Below are 22,371 nucleotides of genomic sequence, written 5' to 3' on the forward strand. Positions count from 1 at the left end.
GTCTCCTTCAGCTCTCCACATCCATGCCTAACCCACTGCCTCACCTGCAACAGATGCTCAACAGGTGTTTGCTGTTGAATAAAAGTGCAGGGGTAGTTTTGGGGGAAAACCAGAAAGTGGGGATAGAGAGGTTCAGTGGGCATTCGGTCTAAGTTGAATTGAGGAGGCTCAGCAAAAAATGTGGAGGCCTAGAAAATTGCAGAACTGGGCCAGGCAGTAAGTGACAGTTGGGCAGTGCTGGAGCAGGGAGGCAGAGAGTTGGAAGCACTGAGCTCAGAAGAGACAGGGAATGGGGAAGACAGGATCAGGGAAGAAAATAGTCCCTGTTGGCTAACAGCAGGATTCATTTGTCTTTGTTTGAATGCTCCATTGCGTATATTTTGACTCCAGTAATAATCATGTGAAAGAATTTACAAATGTCTGGAGAAGTGTTAACTTATACTTTCTCTTTCCTTTAAACAGCTCTCTAGATTCATGTTTGAGGGGAGGGAAATAAAGCTGGTCATGACTTGTGCAGCCTTCATCACAATGAATCCTGGCTATGCAGGCAGAACTGAATTGCCAGATAATCTGAAAGCCCTGTTCAGACCTTTTGCAATGATGGTTCCAAATTATGCCTTGATTGCAGAGGTGAGCTTCGCATTATAAAGCAGAACAAATTTAAGCTTGTTTCTTTTATTTACCATTTGGTTCTATTGAAGTAGAAAGTTTCTGTTATGAATGTACCCTGGCAAAGCTTATATAAACAGCATTGTTTGCTCATAAGAGTAGATATGATTGCTATCACTTAGAATTTTTATTGTCTCTGTGTGTGTACATGTGTGTGTGTGTGTGTGTGTGTAAATGCTATATCCCTAATGCCTAGAATGGTATTAGAATATAGTAGGTCCTTAAAACTGGAAACAGTGAGTTGAATAGGTTCATTAGGGTTTATCAGTTCATCTCTAGAAATTAAAATGTCTGGATTCATTCTAAAAATACTATATTATTCTTACTTTTTGTATTATTTTTTATTAGAGTCTGGGATGTTGAGTTGGAGCTATGTGAAAGGATTTACAAATGTCTGGAGAAGTGTTAACTTATACTTTCTCCTTCCTTTAAACAGCTCTCTAGATTCATATTTGAGGGGAGGAAAATAATTCATTATGAGGGAGGGTGGGGGTTGGTTTATAAGTCTGTATCAGCTTAGTAACAAAATAGCCATTAACTAATTATTTATATTATATTTGTTCTTTCTGTGTCTATCTAGAAATTTTTATATTTAAACTGGTTTTTGTTTCTTCATATTAGCTAAGAGCCAATGTGATTTTTCTTGACACTTTTTACAATGGTATAATTTATATATAGTAAAATGCACAGATCATAGGCATACAGCTCAGGGAATTCATACATGTTTTCACCTATGTGACCATCAAGACCAAAAATACAGGATATTTTCAGGGCTCTAGAAGGCCCTTTATGCTCAGCTCCATATTTTATAACAAACATTACTCTTTAATTTAGAATGAAGTTTTCCAAAAAACACAGATTACTCTGTGGTTAATAATTCCTTTTATAACAGCTAATTTATAATATTTCTTTATATGAAGTAAAAATAATTACCTAAGAATAGACTAAACCATGTCACATCCTATCATTAGAGGCCCTGGCCGGTTGACTCAGCGGTAGAGCGTCAGCTTGGCGTGTGGAAGTCCCAGGTTCGGTTCCGGCCAGGGCACACAGGAGAAGTGCCCATCTGCTTCTCCACCCTTCCCCCTCTCCTTCCTCTCTATCTCTCTCTTTGCCTCCCGCAGTTGGCCTGGGCACTGAGAACGGCTCCATGGTCTCCACTTCAGGCGCTAGAATGGCTCTGATTGCAGCAGAGCAATACCTCAGAGGGGCCGAGCATCGCCCGTGGTGGGCGTGCCGGGTGGATCTGGGTCAGGCACATGCGGGAGTCTGTCTGTCTGCCTCCCCCCCCACCCTGCTTCTCACTCTGGGGGGTGAGGGGTGGGGGGTGGGGGTGGGAGGGAAATGCTCCCATTAGGAAAATTACTGCTTTTATTAGTAGAATGCATGCATCATCTCCTGGGTCCCCAGCACCTTCTCTGGTCATAGTGGGGTGACCGGCTTTTAAGGCAGGTGGTGTGTTCACTCTAGACCCTCTGCAGACAGGGACAATGAGTGACTTGTTCATTGTCCAAAGCTGGTAGGAAGAAAACCAGGTTTAGAACTCAGTCCAACATTTTGTTCACATCTCATGTTTCATCCTATTATTACTCAGTAACTCACTGAAGAAATTTAAAAATCCAGTCCATTGAGTGCTGCTCCTATGGTTGTTACAGACTGAATGAGTCAGGTCTGTCATCAGTAAATATTCTCAACCACCTGCAGTGTGCAGAACCCTGTGCAAACAGGGAGTGATGGAGCAAACAAAACAGACACCAGTAAGAAATCCCTGCATCATTTCCAACCGCAATTTTGAGGCCAATTACAGTGATTCTAATAGATTACGGGTTGGTGGGGGGGTCTGTACCCACCTCCACTATTATTATTGACTTATTAACCAAGGATTCAGAAACTTGTCAGAAGCAAGGTAGCATCCCAGGGCCAGAGAGTGGCTGCAAATATTTTAATAGATTCCCTGGACTCCCGGGAGCCTACAGGGAGCACGCTGCTGTCACGGACACTGTCCGGCCTGTAACACCATCCAACCTTCACTATGTGAACATTTTCAAGCAGTGGGCACTCTACTCTTTGAAGCAAGTGTCACTAAAGCCACATCTTCATCTAGAGAAAGAAAGCAGAATCAGCACTTGGAACTCCCAATACAGTATCCCATCTCCCACCTTCTTGTGGCTCAGAAAACCCCTTTCCCTTCAATCTTTACATTTCTTTGTTAAATGATGAAAGAACTTGGAAATCTATAATGCCTAAAGTATATTTTGACTACATTGGTATAATGCTAATTTATTTTTGTCAATATAATATAATAAGCATTGCATTATACTTTTTCTAGGTAATTCTGTACTCTGAAGGATTTGAATCCAGTAAAGTATTGGCAAGAAAAATGACTCAGATGTACAAGCTGTGCAGTGAACAGTTGTCTCAGCAAGATCACTACGACTTTGGCATGAGAGCTGTCAAGTCTGTACTGGTCATGGCTGGGTAAGAGACCAAGGTGGTCAACAGTGAAATTTCAAAAAGTGTAATCAAATGCGTCTAATGGTTAATTAATGAACAGCTTTTAAAGTAACTTAGTAAGTGATGAATAAATGTTAGAAGCTGCTGTTGTCATTCTTATCTTGACACTCCCATGCCACAGTGAAATGAGGCATTTCTCCTCACCCCACAGCAGTTCTTCACTGTGAGGCCCAACCAGGTTGTGCCCAGAAGGAACCTGAATCTAGTTGAGGCTCTGGCTAACTTTCATTTCCTCTCTCCTTATCACATACACTGGATTTTAGTGTTACAAAAGCCTTTACCAACGTAAGCCCATGATGAGACTTCAAAGGCATACAGTCTGTTATGCGTATACAGTTAAGTCAAATCTGTCACCTGGCAAGACCTGAAGTATTTGGAAAACTTCCGTTTCGTCGTTCTATCTTCAATCCAGGCTCTTGTCACCTGTCCTCACAGTATGGTCCAAGACTGAGCTGCCTTCTCGCTTCTAGGAAAGCACGAGCCTTTTCTCTTTTCAGGCTCCAATTTCCCATGATAGCTTCTTGAAAGTCCTGCCCCTGGAATCCCCAACTGGTCCCGAGTCCCTGAGGGGACGTACCTCCTTGCTGCACCCGGCTCTTGTTGGCCTGGCTTATGTATCCCTGGCTTTTTGCACAAATATCTCTGCCCTTCTACCTCTCTGTTTTTTCTTTTAACCTCCAAGGTACAGTATTTCTCCTCTTCACAGGATTGCCACTTAAGGAAAAGCAATACTATGGCATTCAAATACACTTGCACTCAAAGAACACACTACAGCCCAGTGGGTGAGGCAGGCAAATGCGCTATCATCTAGGATACGATGTAGTGAAAACCACCAGAGGACTATGCCCAAGGTTAGCCCAGAGGGATGGAGGAAGTTTCTAGAGAAGGGAGTAACTGGGTTGGATCCCAAAGGGGAAATAAGAGCCCACAAAAGAGCAAAGCTGGGTGTGTCAGGCTGAAGTACAAGACAGTCACAAGGATGTAAATCATAGTGATGCATACAGGGATGCATGTAAATTCAGGGAGGATGAGGCTGGAGGGTGAGGTGTCCTTGTCATTCCCCTCAAGGGCAGGGAGACAGTACCTGACTTCTGCGCATGCTCTGATGGAGAAGGGCACTCTGTGCGAAGAGGACAAGCTCCTCAGCTTCCAGCAGGAACCTGCAGCCGGGCGCCCCCCACAGCTTTCTGCAGGTGGAATCCCAGACCCAGGGGTGTGGAAAATCACATTCAATGCTATGTTCTCACAATGTTATCTGAATTACTATTTTAAAATTAGGTCTTTAAAAAGAGAGAATCCAGACCTAAATGAAGACGTAGTGTTGATAAGAGCTTTACGAGACTCCAACTTGCCCAAGTTCCTAACAGATGACGCTATTTTGTTCAGGTACGTTTCTAGATGTTACAGAATGAAGAGTATCTACCGTGTAAATGTAAAAGATAGTCTTATCTACAAACATATCTGTCTCTAACAAGGTAATAACTTTCTCATCTTTCTAGAGATACTTATTGTGGTTTAAATATATATATATATATATATATATATATATTAGTTTAAAATAAAGGGACTATAATTATCATCCATCCAATTAAAAAAATATATCAGACTGCATGCTGTACAAATTAACATTTGGTTATAAGAAATTCCCACCACCCAAAATTAGATTTGGGTTTAACATAAATGGGATTGCTTTTTTCTATGTATTTCTACTTTTATTATTTAGCTTGACATTTATCTAAGGCATGCATGTAGTAGTTTTAAAAATAAAATGGTGTCATAAATTAGTCTCATGAAAAACAACCATTCCCTGCCCTTCACCAACTTTCCAAAATCAAATAATTTTTATTAATTAGTTCATTCATTTTGCTATTTTCCTCCATATTTTTAGTACCATGTTTCTGTCATTTCTTGATTTTTCAGTTTTAGATATTACATGTTAAGTTTCTAACAGGGAAATGAGTACTTGCACATGCAGCTCTTCCCCCGGACCTCCAACCCACCCTGATGGTCATATTACAGTACCACTTGAGCTAAATATCTAGGATTTCAATAGTTTATCATAGCTATAGGATTCTATGCAATACTTCCCTTGTTATTAAATTACCTAGCTTCTTATTTTTGCTATATTTTTATATTTTCATTTTTAGTACTTTGCCTACTTTCTTATCTACCTATTGTTAATTTGTCTCAAAATTCTACCAGAGTGTAAACCTCCTAAATACAAACAAACAAGAAAACCTTCAATTAAACAAAATGCTCTATTGAATTTGTCTCTTTGGAGCCCTCTGTCCTGCTCTAATCGGGACCACCTGCCCATTACCCCCGTGCGCATCTGTCCTACGGGTGTCCTCTTACGACTGCTGGGGATTCCCTCTGTCTTTGTCTCTGTCAGTGCCCCTGTTTCTGAGAACTGCAACTACTCCCTTTGGTAGGATACAATGATGAACATTTCTATACATCTATCTTATCTTTTTTTTTTTTGTATTTTTCTGAAGCTGGAAACGGGGAGAGACAGTCAGACAGACTCCTGCATGTGCCCGACCGGGATCCACCCGGCACGCCCACCAGGGGCGATGCTATGCCCACCAGGGGGCGATGCTCTGCCCCTCCGGGGCATCGCTCTGCCACGACCAGAGCCACTCCAGCGCCTGGGGAAGAGGCCATGGAGCCATCCCCAGCGCCTGGGCCATCTTTGCTCCAATGGAGCCTTGGCTGCAGGAGGGGAAGAGAGAGACAGAGAGGAAGGAGGGGAGTTGGAGAAGCAGATGGGCGCTTCTCCTATGTGCCCTGGCTGGGAATCGAACCCAGGTCCCCCGCACGCCAGGCCGACGCTCTACCGCTGAGCCAACCGGCCAGGGCTATCATCTATCTTATCTTTTGCACACTTATGATATTTCTATAACTGAGATTCCAGGAAGTGTGTTTGTTAGTTCACAAGGTAACAAGCATTTTTAATTTAGAGAGTTTATCAAGAAATCCTCCAAAGACATTTTACATTTATATAAATGGTTTTATGAAAATGTGCATTTCCTTTTAAATGTTTTAAAGCGGGACCAAGAGTCTTTAATGCATTCATATCTTTAATTATTAGTGTCATTTCTCATGTTCATTGATGGTCATTTATATTTGTTATTCTATGCATTTTTTTGTTTTGCTCTTTTACTTATTGGTTGGTAGAAACTCATAAACTTTATAGGTATAAAAATTGGAAATACTTCTTCATCTTTTATTCTTTAAGAGTGTATATAAAGCCTTTTACCTCACAGAAGTTTGTTTTTTACTTGTTTTTATTTTTTTCACTTTACAACATTTTTTACAGTTGTAGATTTCTTGTCTTTCTTAGAAAGACCTTCTTACCACAGTGGTGCAAAATGCACCTCTTATATTTTCATCTAGTACCTTTGTTGCCATTTTATATTAAAACCTGTACTGTATCCCGGATGCATTTGTGTATATAGTATGAAGTAGAGATCTAGATTTTTTTTACCCATAGAAACCCAATTTTAACTGTTTCCCACAGAAAGCCAATTTTTTCTCTACTCCCTTTTTTACCTGCTAGTTTTCTATTTTTATTTTCATGTTATTTTTTTTTTGCTATCAACATACAGTTATAAGCACACATAAGGACATTTAGGAGAAGTTGAGTTGGAAATATAGTATTAAAAATAAATGACTAGATTCCTCACCTTGGCACTGTGTCACATACTGCGGACAATACAAACACACAAGACATACTCCTTACTTCAGAAGGCTCCCAGTATATTTAAGAACATTGGTCTACAGCACAGGAAACAAAAAAATCAAACACAATGTTAGAGGATTGATAGATTCTGGTATAACACATAGGACATACTAGTACTGTACATGTTTAGAAGAGAAGCTCAGTGAGAAAAATAAGGTTCATTTTAATATTTACTTAATTAATTGTAACAAAGATGGGAAAAACTCAATGGTTCTTAATTGATTTTACTTTTGTTATTTCAGTGGAATCATATCTGACCTTTTCCCTGGAGTCCAAATTCCAGAACACGATTATGGTATATTGCAGTCAACAATTATAGATGTCATGAAAACACAAAATCTTCAGCCTGAGACATGTATGGTTAAAAAAGTGATTCAGTTCTATGAAACTATGCTAGTAAGGCATGGTGTTATGTTAGTTGGGCCAACTGGAGGTGGCAAAACCACAGTTTACCGAATACTAGCAGAAACTTTAGGGAATTTGCGACAACTTGGTATAGATAATCCCTTTTACCAACCAGTTAAGACATACATTCTTAATCCTAAATCAATTACAATGGGGGAATTATATGGTGAAGTAAATAACATAACCTTTGAGTGGAAAGATGGCTTAATGGCACTAAGCGTCCGAGCAGCTGTGAGTGATACTTCAGAAGACCATAAATGGATCATCAGTGATGGGCCAGTGGATGCTCTTTGGATTGAAAATATGAATACAGTGTTGGATGATAACAAAATGCTTTGCCTGGCTAACAGTGAGAGGATTAAACTCACACCTCAAATCCACATGCTTTTTGAGGTAAATATACGTGCCGTGCTGTGAAGAAACCATTTGCTAGAATGGCATCTGATCATTTTCTTTCTCACACTGATGTATCATTTACTAACTGTAAGGCCTACTATGATGTTTTGTTTATGTACTAAATACTTACTAAATTGTCTGTTTGTGATGTATTGTTCCTCCTGACAACCAAAGTCTCTCAAACATTCCTGTCTCTCTATAAACAGGAAACACAGTAATTTCTGGCTTCTCAGAACTTGTTTCTTTTCATTTGGAGATATTTAATATATACAGATGAATTCATATAATTTGAAGTGCTTTCTAAATTAAAAAAAATGTTGTACTTAAAGTGAATAAGTTATCCCAGGGTGGTATGAACATTTGATGGAAGGTTTGAAAGAGTAATGTGGACCAGATACAGTGACAAAATATTATGGAAGATAATATCCCTACTATATATCTATTCATCAAACATTGATTGAATGCCTACTACATGCTAGGTATTAGACTAGGTATTGGTACAAGAATGAAATAAGAAAGAAGAGACAAAAGAAGGAAAAATAAATACCTAATCCCGCCATAAGGATTTGACAGTGTCCTCCTATACTTACGGGTTTTTTCACCTTATGCTTCATTGAACTTTTCTTCTCCATTTCTGATTACTTATAGCTCTCCCACTTCCATATGAAGCCTTTCAGTGTTAACTTAAACTTTGAACATGTGATTCATTAACATTGAAGGTTCAGTAATAAAGAAATATCATATTAGCTGTTTCCTGTTCAACCTTCTTTAATTTTAGGTGCAAGATCTAAAAGTTGCTTCTCCTGCAACAGTTAGTCGATGTGGAATGGTGTTTGTGGATCCTGAAGAACTGAAATGGATGCCTTATGTTAAAACCTGGATGAAGAGCATTTCTAAAAAAGTAAGTGCAACCCAATACTTCCCAATATCTCAGTTTCCCTCCAGTGCCTTCATTGCAGTAAGGTAAGTCTTCGTGTGCATTATGGAGGGAGTTCTCGAGGAGGGTTTACATACTCCTCGTATCCATCCTCGCTGTTTACAACCTCAGCCTGCCAGTCTGTCTGTCACTCTGGTCCCTGCCTACCCTGCCCAGCTTCTCCCCAGACTGATTCCTCTCAAGAACAAATACAGACCCCTCCCTTGACTCCAAAACACAGCTAGAAACAGGCTAGGGCATTTAGAAAGACTGCCGAAGGCTTGGGATAGTTGGAGGGAACACAGTGAAGAAAAAGACATTTCAGTCCAGGTACTAACAGTCATAATTTTCAGATTTTAGGAAGCCCTAACATAACAGCGCTGAGAGCCAGACAGAAGAGGAAACCAGTGTACCTCCCACTTGGTCTTAGTTTCATGATCCCAGACATACTCTAACCTCAGAAGCTTCATTCTACCCCAAATGAAAAAAGGTGTTACATTATTACTCACAACAGTTCAGTTCCACCTTAACTTCTGCACCCTCTCCATTCTAAAATAGGATTTCTCTTTACCTTACTTTAACAAGCTATCTTTTGAAGTTTTTTGCCGCATCCCAGTCCCCACTCCAAAAAAGCCATCTTCTCTGCCTCTTCCTATCCAAAGATGAATTAGAAAACTATTGTTTTGCTCATTCTTAGGCATCATCATTTTAACAATATTGTGGTCTAGTCTCAGAGTACCTTATTAAAGAAAGTACTTTTCAAAACTGAGAATTTATCATGGCTGTTACCATAAGATTTAAAACTTTCCCAAATTTACTTTTAAAAAATTAAGACTTTAGGGTGGGGGAAGAGGGGATGGGGCGAAGAAGGAGAGAGGGGTTGGGGGAAGGGAGGGGCACAAGAAAACCAGATAGAAAGTGACAGAAGACAATTTAACTTTGGGGGAGGGGTACACAGCACAGATAGTCAAAATAATCTAGAGATGTTTTCTTTCAACATATGTACCCTGATTTATCAATGTCACTGCATTAAATTTAATAAATAAATTTTAAAAAATTAAGACTTTATTATTTAGAACAGATTTAGGTTTACAGAAAATGTTAACAGAGTACAGAGAGTCCTCATATTCTCCCTCTCCTCCAAACATAGTTTCCCTTGTTATTAACATCTTGCATTGCTGTGGTGCATTTGTTAAAATAGGTGGATCAATATCATTGATACATCATTGATATTGATACATTGTTAATATATTATTGGTGTGTTAATATTGATACATTGTGATATATTATCAATAATGATGCACTGATACATTAACTAAAGTCTGTAGTTTGCATTAGAGTTTACTCTTTGTGTTGTACAATTCTATGGAATTTACAAATGCATAATGTCATGTATCCACCATTTTGTACCATAAAGAGTAGTTTTACTGCCTTAAATATCTGTGCTCCACTTCTTCATCCATCCACTCTCCCTCAGCCCCCAGCAACCACTGATCTTACTGTCTCCATAGATTTGCCTTTTCCAGAATAGTTGGAATTGTACACTATGTAGCTTTTTCAGATTGGTTTTTTCATTTAACAATATGTATTTAATGTTCCTCCATGTCTTTCTGTTGCTTGATATATAATTTCTCTTTATCATGGAATAATATTACATTGTATAGATTTATCACATTAATTGATTCACCTACTGAAGGACATTTCAAATGCTTCCAAGTTTTGGCTATTAAAAATAACTATAGTTTACACTACTATGTGACATATAGAAAAGTTATTGAGAGTGGATCCTAAGAGTTTTTATTTTCTTTTTTATTGTATCTATATGAAATGATAGATGTAAACTAACCCTTTTGTGGTAATCATTTCACAATGCAGTTGACCCTTAAATAACACAGGTTTGAACTGTGCAGGTCCATCTGTACATGGATTTTTTTTTCAATAAATGCAGGTGGTCCTTTATATCTGCAGATTTTGCATCTGGGAGTTCAACCACATGCAGATCAGTAACACGATTTTCCCATTCCCAAACATTGACTTAAAATGCAGGTTCTGAGCCACATTTGGTTGAATTCACAGATGTAAAGGATCAACTGTACATTCAAAAGTTGTATGCAAATTTTCAGCTGCATGGGTATTGGCACCCCAACTACTGTGTTGTTCAAGGGTCAACTCTGCACCTTAAACTAATACAGTGATGTATATCAATTATTTCTCAATAAAACTAGAAAAAAAATAAACCAAAAAATGTTTTTATAAACACAAAATTTTAACTCATTTGCATAAATAAACAAAAGTGTGATTGCTGGATCATATGGTGAAACTGTTTAGCTGTATAAGAAACTGCCAGGCTGTCTTCCAAGTGGCTGTACCATTTTGTAATCCCTCCAGCAGTGAGTGAGAGTTCTCGCTGCTCTACATCCTCACCAATGTGTGTGTGTGGGGGGGGAGGGTAGTGGTGTTCTAGTAGGTATTTTTAAATGTTTTCTTTCATGATTCTTCTTTTTCATTGTTCTTAATTGTGAGAGATATCAATATAAAAGATTGTATGAAATACATATTGACAGTTTAACAAATGATTATAAACACCTGTGTACCCATTACCACCCCAAATCTCCCCATGTGTCCCAAGTCATAGGAGGTATTTTTTAATTTAATTTATTTTATATCTTATTGCATTTGTACCCTATAGTCCAAAAGTCACAAAACATATTATAATATAAAGATATGAAACAACTCATTTCTAAACTTAATAACATATTTTATCTGGTCTTGCTAAAATATTTGTTTTATTTTCAGCTGAATGAGGAAACCCAAGAATATATATTGAACCTTTTCGAACATTATGTTGATGATGGTTTACATTTTATCAATAAAAAATGCAACCAAGCAATCCCACAAGTGGACATTAGCAAAGTGACTACACTCTGTTGCTTATTGGAGTCTTTGATATTTGGGAAAGATGGAATTAATTTGACTATGGTATGAAAGGTTTTATTACTGATATAAAGCTAGAAAATTAGATTATTGTATAGCTCCTTTGCAAATAAATCCAAATTTTCTGTAATATGATCATTTGATTTTCAAGTTAATTTTTCAGGGAATTACTGTATTTCCCCATGTATAAGACACTTCCATGTATGCTGCTCACAAAAATTAGGGGATCAGGGAACGTGCAGATACTCTAGTACTTTCAGCCTTTTGTATAGTGCCTTTTCACCAATGAAATAAAAGTTGGTTTGCATACATTTGCATAATTGAACAACTTTCTTTGACTTGTCTTTGCTTTTCTGATGTCCTTGTTTAATAAAAAAAAAAATAATCAAATGCTTTTTTTTTCACCTCACATTCATTTTGAAATATTCCCTAATTTTTGTGAGCAGTATATAAGATGCACCTTAATTTTGGGGCCTGAAACTTGAAAAAAAATGTATAATGTAAAGTTATTGAACTCAAGTTTTATTCATCATAAAATTCATACAACTCTTCATCCCTGTCAAAACTCCTGTTCATTACCTTGATCTCATCTGTATCTGATGACGAATCACTGTCTTCAACAAGCACAAAAACAAGCGCTAAAAAGCGGAAAATGCAAGTAAAAAAAAACCCACTACAACCACTGTATAAGATGCACCCAATTTTTAGATCCTAAATTTTTCAAAAAGTGCGTCTTATACATGGGGAAATACAGTTAATAACTGTGGATAGGTTAATAGAATCTAAAAGTTGGAAGGAATGTTAGAGAGCCTATAATTTACTTATGCTCAATGTTTAAATTTCCTTACAGCCTGCAACATACATATTTCTAATGTGTGTCTGTCAGCAGCTGCTTAGGGACCTTCCTGCAGCATAAGCAGAATTAGAATGCTCAGTTGATAAACAACCTGGAGAGTTTGTTTTGGACACTCCTTGCCATTCATTTTCTCAGAGTGTTTAAATTAGTACTGCTATAGGACATCACTTTGTGAACCATTAAATAAAGTATAAGAAACATACACTATGCTGTTATAAAAATGCGTGAGTCTACACAAAATAAAAGTCTTTTGACTTTGCAATTTAGTATTCTTTTTATGTTAACCTAAAATATTAAAATCCTTCCTCTTTGTTCTTTCAGGAGCAAACAAAATTGAACATGGTACTATGTCAGACTTTTGTATTCTGTTATTTATGGTCCTTGGGTGGAAATCTAACTGAAAACTACTGGGATTCTTTTGATACCTTTATTAGAACACAATTTGATGACAATTCTGATGCCAGGGTAAGAGCCAAATAAATTTAATTTTAACATATTAGCTCTAAGTCATTAAAACTAAACTTCAGAATTAAAACTTTAAAAGCCTTAGTTCTATTGCAAATATAAATTCTTCACTAGAAGAGTTTCTAAAATCATTCTCTTTTTTAAACCATAAATAACTTTTATTATATTAGATATTTTAGTACTTTCTTGGCCAAATGAAGAAATTAAGGTATAAAACTATAAAAAAATTTAGACTATAAATGAATATTGAATTCCAGTTAGTAAACTTATCCTCTAGTGTTATGATTTAGCAATTCTGAAACTGCTTTCTGTACATGCTCAGACTGAGTAAATGAAATAGATTGAGGGTAATGGCAAATGGGTTTCTCACTATTAAGGAAGGGATTTACAAATACGGAAAGAAAAAGATGAGAATTCACCGTATTAGCGATTACAATGGGAGAGAGTGGTATTAGTGCATTCTATACATATGTATTCGTGCATGCACATTTTCCCCAGTTCTGTGTGCTGAGAGGAACTAGAGCAATGATACCTCAGTAGCGATAAGCACACCCAGTATGCTGATTTCTAAATACTGCTCTCCACGGAGGGGAACTAAGGCTCCTTAGTGATGCAGCTCATTCCAGGGCTGGGGCTGGGAAGGTACATAGAACATCTTACGTCTGATACTAAATGAGGGAACATGTCAGAAGAACACAGAAGCCAGTTTGAAGGAGCCAAATCTGGGCAGATCCGAGCATCAAAATAAACAATGATCATATGGGATTACAAGCCTTTGAATGAAAATTAATCTGTCAGTCCATACCGATAGTAAAAAAATGTACATGAAGAAATAAATGGGGAAGAAAGAAGAGCTCTTCCTTACAGTAGAATACTAACTAATCTGTAGAGGAGGCAGAAAGTCATTACTTTGCAACTATTATGGTAATAATTGATCTAGGCAAGAATTACCAATGTATACTAAAACTAGTGAGAGAAAGTTTGGTAAGAAAAAATATTTACATAATTTAAAAATACTTCCTACAAATCATTGCTTAATTGCAAAGAAAAAAAATAGTGTCATTGCACTAAAAAACCTTGCAGACGCCACCTAACTAAATGATCCAGTTAATATCATCGATATTAGTACAAACCTATGTCTCCTGACAGGGTGCACTGAGAAGGATACAGCCTTGCTTCTGGGGTATTCCTTTCAAAAATGCATAACCTGAATCTATCGATGAGAATACCTGGAATACTTAAACAGATGAATAGTCTATAAAATAAACTGAGCCATATTCTTCAAAAATGTCTGCTATGGAAGACAAAGAAAGCTGGGGGACTTTTTCAGATGGAAAGACTAAAGAAATATAACTAAATGCAATACATTATCCTGGATTGGATCCTAGACTTGGAATAATGTAGTTATAACTGCCATTAAAACTATTGGCAGTACTTGAACATGAAATACAGGTGTGGCTGATACTCGACAGGGAAGGGGAAGAAAGGAGCTTCCTCAGGTGCTGGACATTGTTCTGTATTGAAGTCCAAGGGTGCTTACATTGAAATTTACATTATGTAAAAACTCTTTGAACTGGATTCCTAAACTATGACAAAGGATATTATGTTATACCTCAATTTAAAAAAAATAGAATAGCCCTGGTCAGTTGGCTCAGCGGTAGAGCGTCGGCCTAGCGTGCGGAGGACCCGGGTATGATTCCCGGCCAGGGCACACAGGAGAAGCGCCCATTTGCTTCTCCACCCCTCCGCCGCGCCTTCCTCTCTGTCTCTCTCTTCCCCTCCCTCAGCCAAAGCTCCATTGGAGCAAAGATGGCCCGGGCGCTGGGGATGGCTCTGTGGCCTCTGCCCCAGGCGCTAGAGTGGCTCTGGTCACAACATGGCGACACCCAGGATGGGCAGAACATCGCCCCCTAGTGGGCAGAGCGTTGGGCGCATGCGGGAGTCTGTCTGACTGTCTCTCCCTGTTTCCAGCTTCAGAAAAATGCAAAAAATAAAAAAATAAAAATAAATAAATAGAATAGAATAGAATAGAATAGAATAGAAAATAGAGTGAATTGCAGATAGTAGGGGTAAATATCACACATATTTGTACACACATACTGGATTTCTCACTGAGTCATTGTCAAATGGTCCTGAAACACTGCTGTTCTGTTCAGCTACCAGAATGAACCTGCTGAAATGCAGTCTAATCATCTCACCCACTTACTTAGGGTCCTTTACTGAACTCTTGCTCCAAGCTCTACTTTAATAAGTAAAGCTTTTCATAACCTGGCCCCTGTCCATGTTCCCTGACATCTCTCGCCAGGTGCAGTGCTCTAATAGTTCCCAGCGTGCATGATGCTTCCCTGGCTTCAGCCTCCTGACCTGTTTTCTAAACCTGAACCCTGACTCCTGCTTCCCATCCCCACCCCATTCCATCTTTGCCCATCTGGCCCCTGCTTGTCCTTCAAATTGGAGCTGTAGCATCATCACTTCTTAGAAGCCTTCTTAAATTTTCAACCACCTTGCAAATATTTATATAAATGAGCCATCCCTCCTCTGTGAATGTACTAAAGCCCATTAGACCCTTTTTTCCTCCATGGGTACTAAGTCATGTCTTTTCATTTTCCCGTGTGAATTTCAGAGCCATTGAAGGCAGAGGCTGGGTCTCATTCAGCACTTGACCCCAGCACCAAGCACAGTGTTTGTCAGAAGTAAGCCCTTGAATGCTGAATTGAATTGAGAATGCTTTACAATTCTAAGATGGGGTTTTAATATAATTAATATTTCATATTTTTTCATGCATTGCATTGCATGCTTGTATTTAAAGAATTTAAACTATGATACTGAAACAACTACTTTGCTACAAAGAAATAAGAAACCCAAATCCACCCATATGCTATGACTGCCTTTGTTTCTGCACAAATACTCCTATTGCCGTGTGTCAATCCTACTGAAAGTGGTGCTTAACTTTATATTTTAGCTTCCCAGTTCTGGCGATCTGTGGAGCATTCACATGGACTTTGACACCAAACGGCTGGACCCCTGGGAACGAATCATACCCACCTTCAAATACAACCGAGATGTCCCGTTTTTTGAAATGCTTGTCCCTACAGCTGACACAGTGCGCTTTGGGTATCTAATGGAAAAACTACTGGCGGTCAGGCATTCAGTGTTATTTACTGGAACAACTGGAGTTGGCAAGGTAGGAAACCTCAAACAAGAGTATCTCTCAAAAAATGAAGGTGTGATAGACTTAGAATTGTAAGCCCCATGAATAACACATTATTTCTCAAGGAAAATTCTTTTTAGTTTTGATTATTTTTTCAAGAAGAATGTCTCTATATCAACCTTGGGATTATTCCAAAGTTTTCCAGTTTCTGAATAAATCCTTGGTTTCAATACTCTATACGCCAGGGGACCAATGTTTGGTGTTCGGGAACTTTTATGTTGCACCCCTTAGAATGTCTGGGGCTGCCACTGCACTGGTTTGGGTGGGAAGTGGCCAAGCAGTTTGTGCCACCAATAGACTCGTGAAGAAAGCCAGTCTATCCCCTCCTGCCCAATTCCTTCTACCTCACATAGCAACAATGTCTTGAATAAGTAGAGTATATTCAAGATTGTTTGGTCTTCTTGGTTTTCAGGGGAGTCTGCATAAACAGAGATTCACTGTGTCCTCTCTAAATTATTCTAAAATAAATTTAGGACCTTCTATGATTCTTGTTATTAAATTGACTTGAGTGGTAACCCAGATGGATTTTGGTTTGAAACTAAAAAAAACCTTTTTGCTGAAATAAAGCTGATAGACTATTTCTTTGGCTCTAATAAATATAATTAAATGGAATCTCCAGAAAGAGAAAAACAGACATTTCTTTCTTTTTTCTTCTTCTTTTCCAAGTGAGAGGAGGGGAGATAGAGAAACAGACTCCTGCCCTGGCTGGTTGGCTCAGTGGTAGAGCATCGGCTCAGCATGTGGATGTTCCAGGTTTAATTCCTGGTCAGGGCACACAGGAGAAGTGACCATCTGCTTTTCCACCCCTCCCCCTCTCCTTCCTCTCTGTCTCTCTCTCTCTCTTCCTCTCCCTCAACCATGACCTGGTTGAAGCAAGTTGGCCCTAGGCACTAAGGATGGCTCCATGGCCTTACCTCAGGCACTAAAATAGCTCAGTTGCCAAGCAATGGAGCAACAGGCCCCAGATGAGCAGAGCATCGCTCCATAGTGGGCTTGCCGGGTGGATCCTGGTCAATGTGCATGTGAGAGTCTGTCTCTCTGCCTCCCCACTTCTCACTCAAGAAAAATGAGAGAGAAAGAGAGACAGACTCCCATATGCACCCCAGGATCTACCCGGGAACCACTGTCTGGGGCTGATGCTCTGCCGATCTTAGGCCGTGCTCACAACTGAGCTATTTTTAGTGCCTTAGGTGGATGCTCCACAGAGTCATCCTCTACACCCAGGGCCAATGTGCTCAAACCAATCTAGCCATGTCTTCAGGAGGGAGGGGGAGGGATGGAGAAGTAGATGGTTGATTCTCCTGTGTGCCCTGACCGGGAATCAAACCCAGGAATCAAACCCAGGACATCCACACACCAGGCCAACACTTTACTGAGCCAACCGGCCAGGGCCAAAACAGACATTTCAATCAGGCTTTTGCCTCTCTCCACTTATCCTATTTCTTATTATTGTTCTGAATTATTACTGATAAAGACAATTGAAAAATATTATATTTAATGTGAAATTATTAACATTTGTTTAAATTTAAAGTCTGTTATTGCAAAAGGATTGCTAAATAGAATTCAAGAATCAGCTGGCTATGTTCCTGTTTATCTAAATTTTTCTGCTCAAACTTCATCTGCAAGAACACAAGAGATCATTGAGTCAAAACTGGAAAGGAAAAGAAAAAATATTCTAGGTAAGAGTTATCATTTTCATTGTCTTGCACAAATTAAGTTAATAAGTCACAAAAGCATATATGTAATAAAATTACAACTGGATATTTTCTTTGCTTACTCTAACTGTAAAGGTGATTTCTTTAATGGTGTTCTTTCCTGTGCCATATATATGTCTAGATCGCTTACTGTTAACAAGCAAGTAGTTTACTACTGTTATCATCTTCAGTTGACATCTTCAGTCTCTGCCTCTCATGGCTCACTCCTCTCTACTCATGCTCTGCTTTCAAAACCCAAATCTTTGTGAATGATTCTCTTAGAACCCCTCCCTACCTCCTGTCCTGCTTCTTGGCTTCCAGGGACTGAAGGACAGAGTGGAACACTGGATTTGGCTCAGTTGCCTTGAATTGTTAAGTGCTGGATGCCAGCGTGAGTTGAGGCACCTCCTTGCTTATGTTGTTCTCTTTTCTGTTATTGCTCTTTTTTTTCCTGAAAAGTGTGCACATATATTTTTTTTTAAGTTAGATATGGCATTGTCCAGCTCCACTCTACCAGATTTCACTTTGATGTGATCAGATGTTTTTGAACATCTAGTCCTATTTCCCCTGTAGGGGGTGATGAGATGGCATGTATATGAAGAGGCTTTTAGAGTTCTTCTTTCTACTGTGAAAAGGAAATGACCTTCCTCACCCTGTGCTCAGGCCACATAATTGATGAAGGCACTGGGAGTGGCTGGGATTGCGAAGATCAAGACTAACTGGAGAGTTGGCATCACTGTGCACCTGTGAAAGCGAGAGTGAGGGACCCTGTGACAATGCGGACATCAGGGCCAGGTCCACATCCCCTGCAGGGGCCTGGACGGAGCCAGGTGGAGGTCTCTCTGTAGGGTCCTCCTTTCTCCTGAGGGAACTGAGCTCATTATGACCTACAGGATGTTCATCAAGCCCAAAGCCTTACCTCAACTTAGGTTTACATTTTGCAAAGGCAAATAATAATTCTTAAATTCATTTTAATTCCTCAGGAGCACCAGCAAACAAACGTGTTGTGATTTTTGTTGACGATTTAAATATGCCCAGACTGGATCGCTATGGCTCTCAGCCTCCCATTGAATTACTTCGGCAGTATCAAGATTTTGGTGGATTTTATGACAGAAACAAACTCTTTTGGAAAGACATACAGGTTACTTTAGGTTTTAAATTACTTTGTATGTTTACATTTAAACAGAAAAGAAATGCGGTGTCTTACAGAGATTTTCAACTTTTTTCATCTCAATGCCACATATAAACTACTTACTAAAATTCTGTGGCATACCAAAAAAATATATTTTTTGCCAATATGACAAAAAAAATCAGTATAATTTTGATTGATTTTACAAACAATAATAATAGTAATTACCTACCTTTTTTGCTCCAAAATGACTTTTTTCAAAATCAGGTGCCTATACTTGTATATAAGCATTTCTGTTTCCAAGAATTAACCAATCACATTCAACCTTATTATGTGATGTGACCGATAAGAGGCAACTCTATTATATGACCTATTATACATTTATGGTTCAAGACACGATGTTCACACAGGATGGCTATTGTTGTGTTGGCTGTTGTCATCTTTGTATTTGACAATCTAAGGAGAAAAAAGTCTGAGCTCCTGACTAAGCAGTCTGGTATTGCATAGTTTAAAAATTCTTGCGGCACACCAGTTGAAAATCGCTGGTGTATTAGTTTGCTCAGTTAATAAAAAATTAACTCAAACAAGAGAAAAATATTTCCTTGCAGTTTTGGAGGCTGGAAGTTCAAGATCAAGATGTCATCAGGGTTGGTTTGTTCTGCTCCTCTCTCTTTGGTTTACAGATGGCTGTCCTCTCCCTATGTCCCCTCATAATCTTCCCTCAGTACCCATCTATGTGCAGATGTCTTCTTGTAAGGACACTAGTCATATTGGATTAGGCTCACCCTCATGACCTCATTTTAAATTAATTACCTCTTTAAAGACCACATCTCCAAATACAGTCACATTCTAAGATACTGGGCGTTAGGGTCAGGGGAGAGGAGAGAAAGACACAATTTAGGCCATAATCTACAGTGTCAGTGTTTCTTATGTGTAAGTCAGTTCATCAGTCCGTGCTTGACTCAGGAGTTTGAGTCACACTTGACTCCGGAGATTCGTGGACAAGTGGGACAGCCCCCACCTCTCAGAGGGCTCAGTTTTGGAGAGTAGATGGACATGTATGTATAAGGCAGGGTAACCAATGAGAGAGACAGGAGGAAGGCTGGGATGGGGACCGGGCTGAGGACAAGAGAAGCTTTTCCAGAGGAAGTGCGGACAGAACAGGGTTTTTAGGTGGAGGATGGCAAAACAAGGAAAGGGAGCACAAACCAACAGTTGAAAAACGCTGCTCTACGTGATGGGGAGCCTCTGAAGGAAGTGTTACAGAAAGATCTCTGACTGCAGGGTAGGGGTGGGCTAGAGAAGAGGCAAGACCAGAGGCAGCTGCCATAGCATGTTTTGATCTGTTGGTGAAAATGTGAGCAGAAGCTCAAAGGAACCTCACCGTGTATTTCCCCTAGAAGCTATTATTCAGTGTGTGTTAGTTAACTCAGTGTTCTTGGCACCTTTATAGAACACAGCTACGACAAATAGTGAGAATTGATTTTACTTAGTAGTTGTTGAATGACTATATTTCAGCTTAAGATAAAAATTCTTATAATTTTTTTAAGATTAAAATTTTACTTAGGAGTATTTATATAAGGCAGATGAGTTAACCGAGTGACCTTGAGTGACTTAACTATCTAGGGCCTTCACTCTAAAACATGAGGGTTACAAGCTTTATCTCCAGGTTATTGTGAAGGTCAAGTCAGATAATGTGTAGGAAAACTCAGCGCAATGCTGGCAAAGGGTAAGTCCTCAAAAATTGTTGATCCTGAGTCCTGCCATTGGGATGGACAGGTCTTATCTTCCTTTGCTGGGTGACCCAGATGGATTTCTCTCTGACAGGATGTAACGATTGTATCAGCGTGCGCGCCTCCAGGTGGTGGCCGCAACCCCGTGACCCCGCGCTTCATCCGACATTTCAGCATGCTCTGTCTCCCCATGCCCTCGGAGCACAGTCTGAAGCAGATTTTTCAGGTGAGTGTGGATTTCAACTTACGCAAGAGGAAAAAGAAAACATATACTGCTCACAAAAATTAGGAGATATTTTATAGCTTCATATTCATTTTGAAATATCCCCTAATTTTTGTAAGCAGTATATTTGTTCCTAAACCCCCATGATCAAAACAGTCTGTGTTTCTGGAGAGCCCATCTGTCCCATTCCTGAGCAGACACCAGCTCAACTCAGGGCCTCTGGGCCATAGCTGACACCATGTACATCGCTGTCTTCTGTGTTTGTGGTCTAGGAGATAGTTTTAGGAATGCAGACTGTCAAAACACAGCCCCTGCCTTGAAAAAAGTCTATGCCTGGGACCATTGACATACAGTTCTCAGCAGATCTCATCCACTGCTTAGCCCTCATCCCTGTGCCCACCTCCTGCCTGACTGCCAGGTCCATGTGTCCGCGTGCCCACCAGAAGCAACTCCCAGTACCTCCTGCAAGCCCAAGCTCAACACAACTCAGAAGTTATCACTACCAGGGCCACCACTGCCTCTAACAGAAACAGCCGCCCATATTTCTCCCACCTATACAGCCTTCCTGAGAGCCACTTCCTTATATTTAAATGGGACGAAGAATTGTGCCTGCCCTTGTAAGTGCTCAGCTGAAGTGTTCCATAAATGGAAAGCATTATTTTGACTAGGATGATAAGGGGGAAAAACAAAACAAAACAAAGCAGGAAGCAGCATGTTCATGCTCTACAAAGCAGTAGAGCAAACATGCCATGACCAGCCAGCAAAGACTGCTCAGAGGGATAGGCTGTGAGCTCAGTCCTGGACGATGGGAATGGGCAGGGAGGAACAGATCCAGGGGACAGAAGGTACATGGGCATTGAATGCAGGTAGAAGGTCAGCATGCAGGTAGGATGAGACAGGTGGGTGACTGGTCTGCAGAAGCTGACATTGGTAGTAATCACTTAGAATCCAAGGAGGGCCAGTGGCGTAGGCACAAGGGAGCCTCTGCATTTGCAGCATCAGCCTCTCATGCCATTGAGACCCCTTAGAGGTGAGAAAGGAGCAGAGCCTGAACGTGCATCTGTGTGAGTCTGCGGAAAAAACTGGTGGTTTGTTTTGGGTTCTTTTATTGAAATAGCTTACATCCATGGGAAATTATTTTATGTAGGTGAAAGGAGGAGATAGTGAGTCAGACTCTTGCATGTACCCTGACCGGGATCTCTGAAGAGATGGCATGTAACCTAACACACAAAGGATGAAAAAGTCCTTCTCAGACAGCCAGGAGGGGGTGGGAGGGGTAAGTGTGTGCAGAGACCGTGAGAAAGGAAAGGGCATGGGTGGTAAGGCCAGTGTGGCTGGGATGCAGAGGTCAGCAATGAGGGGAAGATGAGCAAGTGAGCAAGGGCCAAGCATGGACTGACTAACAGTGTGTGTGTGTGTGTGTGTGTGTGTGTGTGTGTGTATGTGTGTGTGTTTGTGCCCCATGCACAAGCACCTCATTTGCA

At 39.8% G+C, this 22,371-nt stretch overlaps 1 protein-coding gene across 1 annotated transcript in view; it reads left to right on the plus strand.

Moving 5' to 3' along the window:
- DNAH6 (dynein axonemal heavy chain 6) overlaps window positions 1–22,371 on the plus strand; it is a 319,440-nt gene that overhangs the window by 133,211 nt on the left and 163,858 nt on the right. The window contains exons 31-41 of the mRNA XM_066267533.1: window positions 463–630; window positions 2,999–3,147; window positions 4,462–4,569; window positions 7,168–7,723; window positions 8,505–8,627; window positions 11,439–11,621; window positions 12,754–12,897; window positions 15,860–16,081; window positions 17,640–17,787; window positions 18,786–18,943; window positions 20,759–20,890. Coding sequence (XP_066123630.1) covers window positions 463–630; window positions 2,999–3,147; window positions 4,462–4,569; window positions 7,168–7,723; window positions 8,505–8,627; window positions 11,439–11,621; window positions 12,754–12,897; window positions 15,860–16,081; window positions 17,640–17,787; window positions 18,786–18,943; window positions 20,759–20,890 — 2,091 coding nt within the window. The remainder of the gene's footprint in view (window positions 1–462; window positions 631–2,998; window positions 3,148–4,461; window positions 4,570–7,167; window positions 7,724–8,504; window positions 8,628–11,438; window positions 11,622–12,753; window positions 12,898–15,859; window positions 16,082–17,639; window positions 17,788–18,785; window positions 18,944–20,758; window positions 20,891–22,371) is intronic.

This window comes from Saccopteryx bilineata, chromosome 3 (genome assembly GCF_036850765.1).
Source record: "Saccopteryx bilineata isolate mSacBil1 chromosome 3, mSacBil1_pri_phased_curated, whole genome shotgun sequence".
Lineage (NCBI taxonomy): Eukaryota > Metazoa > Chordata > Mammalia > Chiroptera > Emballonuridae > Saccopteryx > Saccopteryx bilineata.